The sequence below is a fragment of the Dendropsophus ebraccatus genome, chromosome 4 (assembly GCF_027789765.1).
Source record: "Dendropsophus ebraccatus isolate aDenEbr1 chromosome 4, aDenEbr1.pat, whole genome shotgun sequence".
NCBI lineage: Eukaryota > Metazoa > Chordata > Amphibia > Anura > Hylidae > Dendropsophus > Dendropsophus ebraccatus.
Window position 1 is genome coordinate 108,508,657 of NC_091457.1, and position 14,792 is coordinate 108,523,448.

Genomic DNA, 14,792 nt, shown 5'->3' on the forward strand with positions numbered 1-14,792 from the left:
TACCCTTCTCACTCTCTTTGTTCTCATGTGTAGAAAATTGACTTGGAAATATTAGTCTGTGAGTTGTCATCTTGTGTGAAGTTTTAGCTCTTTTTATCTCCTTTTCATGTAACACATGCTGGGTGACAACCACTGATGGTAACCGTTACTGTTGCATAGCTTTCCACACACCCTAAGGGATATATAACTATGCATTGCTATATGCAATTGCAGTTGCAAGAAAAAGTAATTTAACCCTTTGGATCTACCCGGATTTCTACATTGATCACTAATAAAAAGTGGTCTGATATTATTAAGACATGCTATTAAGATAATGGAATAGGACAGTGACCTAAAGTACACAAGTAAAGGCCCCGATTGACGTTCAGTGTGTACACCCACTCCTGCTTATTTTAGCAGGACTGGGCCACCATCTAATGTGTACATAAAGTTAAAGTATACGGCCTGCTGCCGGATCAGCAGTGATTTCCTCTCTTAGTATAAATTCACACGGGCGGATCCGCTGGGAGTCTCACGCACGAAATCCGCAGCTAATCTGCAATACAAGTATTAATAATAATAAAAATAATACGTGTATTTACCCTTAATCCAGAAGTTTGGGTCTCAATCAGACTGCAATTTGTTTTGGTTGCAAAATACTGAGCAAATATACTGTGTGGGAACATAGCCTAAAAGAGGAAATTTTTGCTGATCCGCCAGTGGGCCGTCATGACCAATAGAGACAGGCACAGCCCCCACCCCTTCCCGAAGCTTCCCACGACTGTAATAGCACCGTGAGTGGGGGGGAATAAGGAGCAAGTGAGCGCTGACCTGACAGGTCGGCGCTCGCTCCTTAAAGGGGAACTCCAGGTAGAGGTTAAAAAAAAAGAAACTTCTGCAGAAGCATAAAGCATTACTTACCTATCTATTCTTTTTTCGAAACTACCAAAAATCCTTAAAGCTGTTGCAGAACATCCTAGGCTGTGTTCACACATTGCAGTTTCATTGTGTTACTGAATTATTTGCTGTAATTTATGATTTCATTGTGGTCCCACCCACACAGCACACAGTTACTACCTGTAACACCACACAGCACGCTGTATTCTCTACCTGTAACACCACACAGCACGCTGTACTCTCTACCTGTAACACCACACAGCACGCTGTACTCTCTACCTGTAACACCACACAGCACGCTGTACTCTCTACCTGTAACACCACACAGCACGCTGTACTCTCTACCTGTAACACCACACAGCACGCTGTACTCTCTACCTGTAACACCACACAGCACGCTGTACTCTCTACCTGTAACACCACACAGCACGCTGTACTCTCTACCTGTAACACCACACAGCACGCTGTACTCTCTACCTGTAACACCACACAGCACACTATATTCTCTACCTGTAACACCACACAGCACGCTGTATTCTCTACCTGTAACACTACATGGTACTCTGTATTCTCTGCCTGTAACACCACACGGTACTCTGTATTCTCTACCTGTAACATCACACAGCACACTGTATTATCTACCTGTAACATCACACAGCGCTGTACTCTCTACCTGTAACATCACACAGCGCTGTACTCTCTACCTGTAACACCACACAGCGCTGTATTCTCTACCTGTAACACCACACAGCTCAGTGTATTCTCTACCTGTAACACCACACAGCACACTGTATTCTCTACCTGTATCATTTTTGTGAATGCGCTGCAGTACTGCAATGACACTCCAACATGTGTGAACACAGCCCTAATTTCACTGCACACTTCTGCACAGTTAGAGAAATCAATGCAACACCTGCTTCTGGCCGGTCAGAGATGGTGAATCACTCAGGGGATTGGGGGATCCAGCCAAGCCTCCTGTGACATCACGCCCTGCCCCCTGTCTGCATCAACCACCTGATCTCAGCAAACACACACAATGTGAGATAGAGGCATGGAATATTTGTCTCCTAAGGGGGGAGAGCAGAAGGAGCAGGAGACAATGTGGATTTGCACAGAGGCCATTTTTTTCACTTCCTGGATTTCTATCAGCTACCAGTGTGGCATAACTGTACAGATATGGTAATACATTGTATAGACACATATATTTAACTTTTAATGTACTTTTAATAGAAAACAAGTTTTTCTTATCCGGAGTTTCCCTTTAAAGCGACTGTACCCACAATCTGACCCCCCCAAACCGCTTGTACCTTCAGATAGCTGCTTTTAATCCAAGATCTGTCCTGTGGTCCGTTTGGCAGGTGATACAGTTATTGTCCTAAAAAACTTTTAAGCTTGCAGCCCTGTGCCCAACAGGCGTGGCCTAGATTGTCTATGAATTAGGCTGGCACAACCTCTCTGTCCCTCCTCCCCACCCTCTTCATCATTAGGAATGCTCCAGGCAAATTGTCTCCTGTTCCTCACCTGTGTCAGCCCGGCACATGGGCTGGATCGTTAAGACACCTGTGCAATGTTCAGCATGGAGAAAATGTTCCAGTGGCATTCCTAATGATAAAGAGGGTGGGGAGGAGGGACAGATGGGTGGTGCAAAGTTAGGGCACAGATATTCTAAGCCACGCCCGTTGGGCACATGGCTGCAAGTTTAAGGGTAGCTTCACACGTACCGACTCACAGCGTTAATAACGCTGCGAGTCGGCTAGGTCCTGGCAGATCACTTTCACTACATACACGCAGCGGTCTGTATGTAATTCTGCCGGCCGCTGAACCCCTTCAGCTGCCGCCTGGCTCCCGCTCTGTATACATTACCTGTCCTCGCTGCACGGGGTCCCAGCGTACTGCCCTCCCGCCCGGCCAATCAGTGTGTTGCCCTGCCGCAGCCACTGATTGGCCGGGCGAGAGAGCAGTACGCCAGTAATGTATACAGAGCGGGAGCCGGGCGGCAGCTGAAGGGGTTAAGCGGCTGGCAGCATTACATACACGCAGCGGTCGTTCAGACCGCTGTGTGTATGTAGTGAAAGTGATCTGCCAGGACCTAGCCGACTCGCAGCGTTATTAACGCTGCGAGTCGGTACGTGTGAAGCTACCCTAAAACTGCATCACCTGCCGAACAGACCCCAGGACAGATCTTGGATTAAAAGCAGCTATCCGAAGGTACAAGTGGTTTGGGGGGACAGATTGTGGGTACAGAGTTGCTTTAACATCGGGCCGTGTAATAGGGCCCTTACTCTCCTCGCCAGCCAAATCTACATCAGCCCCACACAGATACAGAACTCACCTACCCTGCCCCCACCTCCTGTGATACAACAGTTAGCAGGGGGCAGGGTGGGACCATATTACCAGGTAGAGAGGACACCTCTGGAGAGTGTAGAAGGTCCCAGCCATGGCTTCCAGAGGCTAATGAAAGTCACTGTCAGTATTACAATGTACAATGCTAACACAACAAACCAAGGAAATACATTAACAAACACAGCTTTCTCTGTGACACCCTATTCTTGTGTTCTCGGGGAGACAAGGCCTTAGCGCCCCCCTCCACCCACAGCACCTGGAAGTTTGGAAGAGCAGAGTGGAATGGATAGAGAGAGAATAGCCAAATAGCTATTGTATGTGTATGGGCAGCTTTAGTCAACAAAAGAATGTCTGAAAAAGTAGAATGGCCATGTTTTAAAATGGCCATATCCTGAACCCTATGGAGATGCTGTGGTATGATCCGAAGAGTATTGTACTGGCAAAGCATCCTCCACGTTTGTAGGGAGGAATGTTCCAAATTCTCTCTCCCTCAACATTGTGGAAATCTTATTATTAGCTACAGGAAACATTGTGTGGAGGTGATTGCTGCTTAACAGGATCTACGGGACCATCATATAATCAGTACATTGCAGAGAGCAGATGATTCATGTGGCTACTGTGTAACAGGAAGAGCAGTCACTGGATATTGCGCAGCTTTCCCTGGATATAAATGTTCAGGCAGTAATAATGGAGTCCGGCACAGCACAATGCTGCAGGCTGCACTATGGTGACTCATGTACATGTAGTTTGTATGTTCTTGTGCTAGAAGGACGTTCTGATTTTGCATCCAATTAAATCGGTGCCAGTATGTGCGAGACACAGATACTGTATTATATTGGGAGCCCTTAGGGTTATGCACATTGGATAGTTATAGACCAATCGCTTATCTGACCGACATCTATGTGTCCTGAACCCCCAATACACACGCACACGTTTTATAAGGGGTAGGGAATAAGTTGTGGCCAGGCTCCTGTTAAAATCCAATCCATCTCTTTTTTCACATCTGTCATCAGGGGAGAGTCCCCCCCCTTACAAATAAAAGTGAGTGACAACAATCTGCACAGTGCTGTGGAAGATGAACAGTAAGAGCTTTATGAATAGTATGCTCTGTTGTAATATTCCTCTAGTCTGACACCTGTAAATCTGAAAATCTCAATGGATTTGGGGTCCAAATATGAGCACCGAATAACTTGTGATGTAATTAATGTAATATTATCAAGGCTGGTGGGACAGGCAAATACCACCAAGGCTGCTCTAATGACTTCAGGCATCATGAAAGCGGTGACAGGTCTTTAAAAACGTATGGTGTTACAGCACCAATCTCTTATACTACATTGCTTTTGTTAGTGTCCGTCTTCACTGTTGATCTGATATTCTCTCCATGACCCAGGAAGCTCAGGATGAGCAGAACGTAGTACTGTGTAGTGATCACTGGTAGAACCTGCAGCTACTTATAACATTTCCGGGATCAGTATAATAAATAGATAACACATAATTAAAGGCTGCAGGTTGTGCACAACTTTACTAACAGATTAATGCAGATCTGGTCCCACCACTGCAATTAATGTCAAATCCGAATTTTGTAACAAGATAATGAGCCTGTTCCTGCAGCAGGATGATCCAAACGTAATCAGGGGTGGAATAGGAATATACAAATACAGAACCTGTGTATCATGTGGAGTATAAGAACGTTATGGGATAAGAACTTTATATAACAAGGTAGCAGTATGTAACACCTTTCTGGTGTGGAACCACAGGTCCCAATGTATCATGTAAGCTGCAGGCTGCCATAGCATGCTGAGGCATATTGTTTCATATGTAGTGCTCCATATACTGTTATTTGTTTGTTTGTTTGTTTGTGTGTATGCAGGCAATTCGCTGTAATTCCGTATTAAAGCGCTAATTGTTCACTAATAGTTCAGTGTAATGGCGTGTTTACACAGTAAGATTTATCTGACAGATTTCTGAAGCCAAAGCCAGGAACAGACTATAAACAGGGAACACGTCATAAAGGAAAGACTGAGATTTCTCCTCTTTTAAATCCATTCCTGGCTTTGGTTTCAAAAATCTGTCAGATAAATCTCTCTGTGTAAACGCGCCATTAGTTATGCCCCATCCCTGTGGTTATCTTGGATAGGGTAGAACTTGTCAAGATGAGAAAATGCTGCAAAAGTTTTAAATATTTCTATTAGTCACACTGAATGATGTTGTTTGTTTGTGTCACCTGTACACATATATATTATAGTGCTGACTAGAAAATGTACCCGGCGCTGCCCGGGTATAAAGTGTCAGTGTGTTAATTAGATTTGTTCTAAGGTGCCCAGGAGGCCAATCTAAAGGTATTGTTTCATCAGTGGAATTAGTGTATACCTGTAGTGCATAGTTGGAGGGGTTCTGTATACCTACAGTGTATAGTTTTTACGGGTCCCGCATATCTGGAGTGCATAGTTGGGGGTGGGGGGGGCTGTATACCTATAGTGTATCGTTGGGGGAGTCCTGTATACCTGTAGTGTGTAGTTGGGGGGGCTGTATACCTGTAGTGTATAGTTGAGGAAGGTCCTGTATACCAGTAGTGTATAATTGGGGGGGCTGTATACCTGTACTGTATAGTTTGGGAAGTCCTGTATACCTGCAGTGTATAGTTGGTGAAGGTCCTGTATACCTGTACTTTATAGTTCGCGGGTCCTGTATACCTGTAGTAAATAGTTGGTGCTGTATACCTGTAATGTATAGTTGGTGGAGGTTTTGTATACCTGTAGTTTATAGTTTGAGGGTCCTGGATACCTGTAGTGTATAGCTGGTGGAGGTCTTGTATACCTGTAGTATATAGTTCGGGGGTCCTGTATACCTGTAGTGTATAGTTTGAGGGTCCTGTATACCTGTAGTTGGTGGAGGTCCTGTATACCTGTAGTGTAAAGTTTGGGGGTCCTGTATACCTGTAGTATAGAGTTGGTAAAGGTGCTGTATACTTGTAGTATAGAGTTGGTGGAGGTCCTGTATACCTGTAGTGTAAAGTTTGGGGTCCTATATACCTGTAGTATATAGTTGGGGGAGTTCCTGTATACCTGTAGTGTATAGTTTTGGGGTCCTGTATACCTGTAGTGTATAGTTTGGGGTCCTGTATACCTGTAGTATAGCGTTTGTGGGGGGTGCTGTATACCTGTATTATAGAGTTGGTGAAGGTCCTGTATACCTGTAGTGTATAGTTTGGGGTTTCTGTAAACCCGTAGTGTATAGTTTGGGGTCCTGTATACCTGTAGTATATAGTTGGTGGATGTCCGGTATACCTGTATTTTAAAGTTTGGGGGTCCTGTATACCTGTATTATAGAGTTGGTGAAGGTCCTGTATACCTGTATTGTATAGTTTGGGGTTTCTGTAAACCCGTTGTGTATAGTTTGGGGTCCTGTATACCTGTAGTATATAGTTGGTGGAGGTCCCGTGCACCTGTAGTGTATAGTTTTGGGGTCCTGTATACCTGCAGGGTCGTATTTACCATTAGGCACCCATGGTCTGGTGCCTAGGGTAGCATCTTGCAGAGAGGCAGTACCCTCCCGTTCAGAAAATCTGTTGTCTTTTCGAGGGGGGCTATGGCAGTATTGGTCAGGTCTTGTATAGCGGTGCTATCCAGTCACAGTATGGCGGTATTGGTCAGGTCTGGTATGGCAGTGTTATTTAGTCACAGGGTGTCGGTATTGGTCAGGTCTGGTATAGCGGTGTTATCCAGTCACAGTATGGTAGTATTGGTCAGGTCTGGTGTGGCGGTGTTATCCAGTCACAGTATAGCAGTATTAGTCAGGTCTGGTGTGGCGGTGTTATCCAGTTACAGTAAGGCGGTATTGGTCAGGTCTGGTATGGCAGTGTTATCCAGTCACCATATGGCGGTATTGGTCAGGTCTGGTGTGGCAGTGTTATCCAGTTACAGTAAGGCGGTATTGGTCAGGTCTGGTATGGCAGTGTTATCCAGTCACAGTATGGTGGTACTGGTCAGGTCTGGTGTGGCAGTGTTATCCAGTTACAGTAAGGCGGTATTGGTCAGGTCTGGTATAGCAGTGTTATCCAGTCACAGTATGGCGGTATTGGTCAGGTCTGGTGTGGCGATGTTAAATGTGACGTGTGGAGCTATTACCTACCTATCCTGATGCTAATTGGTGAGTGAGGATGGGGCATCTTCAGGTTTAGTGCTTAGGGCAGCAGCATCTGGTAATACTGCCCTGTATACTTGTACTGTATAGATGGAGTAGGGGGTCCTGTATACATGTACTGTATAGATGGAGTAGGGGGCCCTGTATACATGTACTGTATAGATGGAGTAGGGGGCCCTGTATACATGTAATGTATAGATGGAGTAGGGGGCCCTGTATACATATACTGTATAGATGGAGTAGGGGGCCCTGTATACATGTACTGTATAGATGGAGTAGGGGGTCCTGTATACATGTACTGTATAGATGGAGTAGGGGGTCCTGTATACATGTACTGTATAGATGGAGTAGGGGGTCCTGTATACATGTACTGTATAGATGGAGTAGGGGGTCTACCAGTTATTTCTGTGGATCTGTTGTGAAGCAGCTGGCCCTAGCAACCATTCAAATTCCAGCTCCCTGTGAAAGCAGTAATCCTATTGGTTGCTAAGGCTCCAACTGCCAACTGCTGGGCAGCTGCAGCTAATTACATCACCTGTGTTTGCAGTGTGGAGATTTTCCCATTCATCCCTATGGGGCGCCGCTCTTCACCCTCCCCCTCCTCTCCTTTACATTTGGCGGGGACGGGACCTTCGCTAAAACCTTCCCGGGCACCCAATGTATCTGTGTGCCAAATTTGGGGTCAAACGGTTCAGGCGTTTGGAAGTTTATTTGGGACAGACAGACAGACAGACAGAAGGACAGACAGACAGACTTTCATTTTTATGATATAGATTAAGTACTTTGGTTTATGTGTCTATTTGAGTAAGACTTTCTATTGCTCAAAGGCATCACACAAATGAAATGCACATAAACCAAGAACAATGTGGGAGATTAGGCCTCATTCACATGTCCGTAGTGCAGCCCACAACTGCAGACTGCACTATAAGGCTACATTCACATGTCTGTTGTTCTGTCCGCAATTGCGGACAGAGCATAGAACGAATGGTATTCAATGGCCCTGTTCACACGTCCGTACGTATGTACGGGGCCGTGATCCATGCTGCAAAAAAAAGGACATGTTGTAATGCGGACCGCATTTTGCGGCACGGATCGCTACACTAATGAAGTACGGAGCACTACAGATGCACATTTGTAGTGCGGGCCGCGGTCACGGGCTGCACTACGGATGTGTGAATATAGCCTTAGGGCCCTATTGCACCGGACGATTATCGTTCGCATAATCGTTAGCGATAAACGATCTAAACCCCTGCGATTACGAAAGACCTGAAATCGTTTGCCCATTTACATGGAAAGATAATCGTTACTTATGATCGTTCTTGCGGTTGTCTTGTCGCTATTGCGTTCGTCACTACTGCGAACGACCGAACGACTTTTTATTCAATGCGAACGTTTTGCGAATGAGCAATGATAAAAATAGGTCTAGGTCTTATTAAAAGATCAACAATTTCTCGTTTGGTAGTTAACTGCTATTCAAACGAACGATTATCGTTTAGATTCGAACGATTTAACGATAATCTGAACGATAATCATCTGGTGGAATAAGGCCCTAAATGCGCATCAGTATGCTCCATGCTTCACGACTACATTAAAGATAGCGATCCGTGCCGCACATATGGGTTCGGACTAGGACCTGTGCGGACGTGTGAACGGGGCCATTAAAATATATTGGTCCTGCATACAGAACCACGCATGTGTGAATAGGGCCTAACTGCGCCCATAGTAGAACTCTTTGTTGCCCATAGCAACCAATCACGGCTCATCTTTCATTCCTTATGTCGCTCTGGTAAAATGAAAGCTGAATACAACAGCATAGAAGGAAACGCGCTCCACCGCATCACCGCTTAGTCAGCATGCAGTCATTCAGTCTTGGTTAATAAATATACTGAAAGCTGAGCTGTGGAGGGTTGCTATGGGCCCCTTATTCAGTGTAAAAATTGGTCTCCTAATGCCAGGATATAGGCTATGGCTACTCCATGCACATACACTGCTATACTGATGCCCTTTACCACCTAAGATCGTCATATTCACAGGATTTTCTATAATTCTAGAACGTTCAGAAAAAAAAAACAGAAATCTAAGGGGAGAAAATGCATATATTGACATAAAGACCGCTGTCTTGGCTGGTGCTAAAACTACAACTCCCACAATTCCACTCACTTAGCAACGTACCAGGCTGCGTACGTGATGACGTACGTAACGTCGCTGTCCGTTACTATAGTGACACGTTGGGGCCTAGCTAAAGTTTGCAAGCCTCGGGATGCCGCAAGAAGTTCCGCGGGCGGACAGTGTGCCGCAGCTCCGGTCCCTTAACAGCCGGCAGCTCATCCAGGTTGTGTTCTGTAACCGGAGCCCCCGGACGGTGCAGCCCATATGGGTGAACTTCCAGGGGGACCCGCAGCCCTATCCCGCTCTGCGCCCCGGCACCGGCCGCAGGATGAACACCTATCTGGGTATAGGAGCTCTGTACGCTTCTAGTGCTGATGTTTTGGGAAGCATAGTTATTGGCGGCAACGCAGATCCCATAGTTCACATTGTGCGACTCTGTTCTGGCTAGAAATAAAGCTTTATCATCACCACCATCCTATCCTGAAGCCTGCTGATGCTGCTTTCTTACGTTGTGTGTTAAGCCCTCAGGATCTCTGCTTGCTGTTAGTGAGTGGAAGCATTCCCATAAGAGAGACCACTGATAAAAACCTGAACAAGAATGGCTCCACTTACTGACAGCAAGCAGGGACGCCTCCTTTATGTTTAACTAGAAAATGTACCCGGCGCTGCCCGGGAATTAAGTGTCAGGGTGTTAATTAGATTTATTCTAAGGTGCCCAGGAGGCAAATCTGTGCCCTTGTTTTTTTTTTTGTTTAAGGGGAAATCGCCAGTATCCCTATATGTCCCTATATACATGACAGTTCTGCACTGTTTATGTAAATTGTAGCTTATGCACATTAGAAATAAACTAAAAACTTCAAACATCCGTCCTGTATACCTGTAGTGTATAGTGGGGGGCTGTACACCTGTACTGTATAGTTGAGGGAGGTCCTGTATACCAGTAGTGTATAATGGGTGGGGGGCTGTATACCTGTACTGTATACCTTTAGTGTATAGCTGGTAGAGGTCCTGTATACCTGTACTGTATAGTTGGGGTTCCTGTATACCTCTAATATATAGTTGGTGAAGGTGCTGTATACCTGTAATGTATAGTTAGTGGAGGTCTTCTATACCTGTAGTTTATAGTTTGAGGGTCCTGGATACCTGTAGTGTGTAGTTGGTGGAGGTCTTGTATACCTGTAGTATATAGTTGATGGAGGTCCTGTATACCTGCTAATTATATCACCTGTGTGTGCAGTGTGGAGATTTTCCCATTCGTTTCTATGGGGCGCTCTTCCCCCTCCTCTCCTGTACATCTGGCAAGAACGGGACCTTCACTCTAACCTTCCCGGGCACCCAATGTATCTGTGTGCCAAATTTGGGGTCAAACGGTTCAGGGGTTTGGATGTCTATAGGGGACAGACAGACAGACTTTCATTTTTATGATCTAGATAATGTCACCTATGATTTATATGGATGAGAATCCGGAATCCGTGACTATGTTTCTCATTGGTCGCACAGATCACATTTGGTTGTTTCGGGAGGTTGACACAGACGTGGCCCTGACTGTCAACAAGAAGGAGATCTACATACCGTCCCCCAATGTGAACGGACAGCCCGCCATGATAAATATCTGCCTGCCAGGTAATGTCCCAGCAGCTAGACACTCACATTAAAGGGGGAGTTAGAAAAATTATTTCACATTTACTGGTGGCAGAAAGTGCCAGAGATTTGTAATTTACTTCTAATCTCAAGACTTCTAGTACTTATCTGCTGTATGCCCTGCAGGAAGTGGTGTATTCTCTCCAGTATGACATGGTGCTCTCTGCTGCCACCTCTGTTTATGGCAGGAGCAAATTTCCATAGAAAAACTCCTGGTCTCCAGACTGGAAAGAACATTAATTCCTACAAGACATACAGCAGCTGATAAGTACTGGGAGACTTGGCACCAGTTGATTTGAAAGAAAACATTTTTTAGTGAACTACCCCTTTAATGCATATTTTAACAAATGTATGTATTTTTTTATTTTGCTGGGCATGATGTGAAAATATCAAACAAGTGACCCTTACCTCCCCATGTCCATCTATAATAACCTATAATGAAGATTGTAAATACTATGCCATCTTGTTTGGTAATTCTTGTTCTTCCTGACTGCTGCAATAACAGAAATATTACACATAATCTGTTATTACCTTTTACATAAAAACAGATTAAAGGTGAAGTCCAGCGAAAATTTTTATTAAAGTATTGTATTGCCCCCAAAAGTTATACAAATCCCCAATATACACTTATTACAGGAAATGCTTATAAAGTGCTTTTTTCCCTGCACTTACTACTGCATCAAGGCTTCACTTCCTGGATACCATGGTGATGTCACGACCCGACTACCAGAGCTGTGTGGGCTGTGGCTGCTGGATAGGATGATGGCAGAGGGATGCTCAGTGCCCTGTCTCCCCCTGCCATCATCCTCTCCAGCAGCACAGATCGTATAGATGTATGCAGTATATTTATACTGCACAGATCTCAATTTATTAATACAAAATCCCCTCCCCTAATAAAAGTCTGAATCACCTCCCTTTACCCATTTTATAAATAAAAATAAACATATTTGGTATCGCCACGCGCGTAATCGCCTGACCTATAAAAAGCGACTCCGTACCCACAATCTGAACATTTACTGCTGTTTGAGCTTTGCACAGGTGTATTAACGATCCAGCCCATGTTCATTATGCACACAGGTGGGGAATAGGAAGCAATCTGCCTTGAGCATTCCTAATGATGAGGAGGGTGGGGAGGAAGAACAGAGAGGGTGTGCCAGCCTAATGCATATAGAAATGAAAGCCCCGGCCGTTAGACACAGCGTGTAGGATTAAAAGTAAATTTTTAGCACAATAACTGCATCACCTGCTGAACGGACCCCAGGACAGATCTTGGATTAAAAGCAGCTATCCGAAGGTGCAAGCGGTTTGGGGGGGGACAGATTGTGGGTACAGAGTCACTTTACATTATCACATTCCCCATCTCGCACAGTAAACAGCGTAAGCATAAAAAAAATTTGAATATGCGCAATTAAGGTACTGATAGAAAGTAAAGATCATGGCGCAAAAAATGACACCTCACACAGCCCTATAGACCAAAGGATAAAAGTGCTATAAGCCTGGGAATAGAGCGATTTTAAGGGTACAAACACACACACCGTATACGCAGCAGATCTGCAGCAGATTTGGTGGTGCAGATTTGATGCTGTGTTCAGTTATTTAGATCTAATCTGCTGCGTATTTGCTGCATATCGCAGCAGTAAATACGCAGCGTATATGCCGTGTGTGTTTGTACCCTAAGGAACATTTATTTTTTTTAAAAGATTTAAATTTTTTAAAAGCCATTAAATAAAATAAAAGTTATACAAGTTACATATCGTTGTAATCATATCAACTTGAGGAACATGTATAACAAGTCAGTTTTAGGGCGAACGGTGTAAAAACAACCCCCCCCAAAAAAAAAAAAATTGCGTTTCTTAGTGGCGCAAAAAATAAGGGCTCATCTGGGTCTCTAGATGGACAAAATGCATGTGCTATGGCCTTATATACAAAGGAGAAAAAAACGAAAGCGCAAAAATGAAAACTGTCTGTGTCACCTAAGGGTTAAGGATGGAGACAAGGTGGATAGTGTAACACTTCATCCACTGATCTCCATGTCATAAAACTAAAGAACTCCCTCTAAATAATTGGTCCTGTTTCTTTGTTCCAGTCTTCAGCTTGAAGGATCGCTGCCTTCAGGTGATCAGGAGCCTTGTGAAGCCAGAGGATTACAGAAAACTGGAGATCGTAGCCTCTCTCTATGACGATCTAGATAACCGACCAAGTATCCAGAAAGATTTGCGACGCCTGGCCATCCACTTCAGGGATCAGATCATGCCAGAAAACTCATAACCTGTTTATAGGTTAAGGGATCTATGTAGTTGGATGGAGGCAGTGCGGACAATGTTTATTCTAGATTTTTCCATCTTTGATCCTCGCCGCAGACCATGAAATAAGATTTATGGCCAAGGGGGAATGAATGAATGACATCTCTTGCACTGATGTTGATGGCCAGTACTGACCTTTATTATGGAGCAGGATACTAAAGTTGGAGGTTAAAACTTATTTAGGGAAAATCCTAATGCACTCTTGGTTTCCTGTGGCATAGGTATAGTTATAGGACTTCATGATTGACTGCAGTTATCTGGCAGCAACAGATGTTTGCTCTTAACTGGGTTTGCACCCTGAAGTCTAGTTTCCATACATTTCCTGTACAGTTAGTACACCTCTATATAATTGGAGATCAGTGAATCACTCATTTAAGCGAAGCATTTCATTTGATCTGCGCTCCGCTCATCAAGCCAATGGCCTTTCAGCACTGCTCCACTCCCTGCTGCTCCACCCTGGGTGTCGGGAAAAGCTGGATCCAATCCTGGGAAACTGGGAGAAGCACCACTCTTGTCTCCAGTTTGGGTGCAAGTTTTGCAACTCAATTCCATTAAAGTGAATGGAGCCTAATTGCAAACCACACCTAAACTGGAGACAAGAGTCATGTTGTCTCTGGAAGAAAGTTGCCATGTTTTTTTATGCTAGATAGCCCCTTCAACAATTTTGTTATCATTTTGTAGTTAACGAATATAACCATATGCTGTCTGCGCAGTATTGCAAAGGATAGTTCCACTTAAGTGCTGAGGTGAGTCTCATAGAACAGCCAGTAATCCTGAAATACAGAACCAGAGATTATAAAGCGTGAGTGGCTGATCTGTCACAATGTAAGTACTGCCTATAAGAACCATGTGGATACTTGCTCTCATTTTCTAAAGGGCTCTTGGACTAGGATCAACCTAGTCAGTTGTAGTGGAAAATCCTCCATATTACCTTTTGCATCTTCTTATGATAAATCAAGTCACTTGTTTTTCTCTAGTGTGTCAATGTGGCGCTATTTGACACACATTTTATATGCCTCTATACATTCCTGTGGCTGTGACTAAAGGTAGCTCTGCTGGTTCTCTGAATTTATTTTGTGTTATGTGTACAGATTTCAACTTTTATATGTGACGATGTATATTTTTATCCAATCTATAGTTCACAGCTTTATTTTTTGTATATATATATATATATATGTTGTATTAAATAAAATGAATTGTATAAACATTGACGAATGCAAGAGTCTGCATAGAAGTGAAAATGGTTATCAGTTTACCAGTCGTGTCCAGGACAGGTTCGCTGTAAGGGTACGTTCACATGGCCCGATATTCGACAGTGCAAAGACACAAATAAGTGCCAAATAACGAGATTGCTGCTTGCCTGCAGTGCCTTTACAA

The 14,792-nt window shown here is 44.3% G+C and overlaps 1 protein-coding gene across 1 annotated transcript; it reads left to right on the plus strand.

Annotated features, from left to right (window-relative positions):
• The first annotated feature begins 9,567 nt into the window (after positions 1-9,567).
• On the plus strand, positions 9,568-14,588 carry VHL (von Hippel-Lindau tumor suppressor). The gene is made up of 3 exons (XM_069968717.1): positions 9,568-9,815; positions 10,972-11,094; positions 13,199-14,588. The coding sequence occupies exons 1-3, from the start codon at positions 9,623-9,625 to the stop codon at positions 13,378-13,380; spliced, it is 498 nt and encodes a 165-aa protein (XP_069824818.1). The 5' UTR covers positions 9,568-9,622; the 3' UTR covers positions 13,381-14,588.
• The last annotated feature ends 204 nt before the right edge of the window (positions 14,589-14,792 follow it).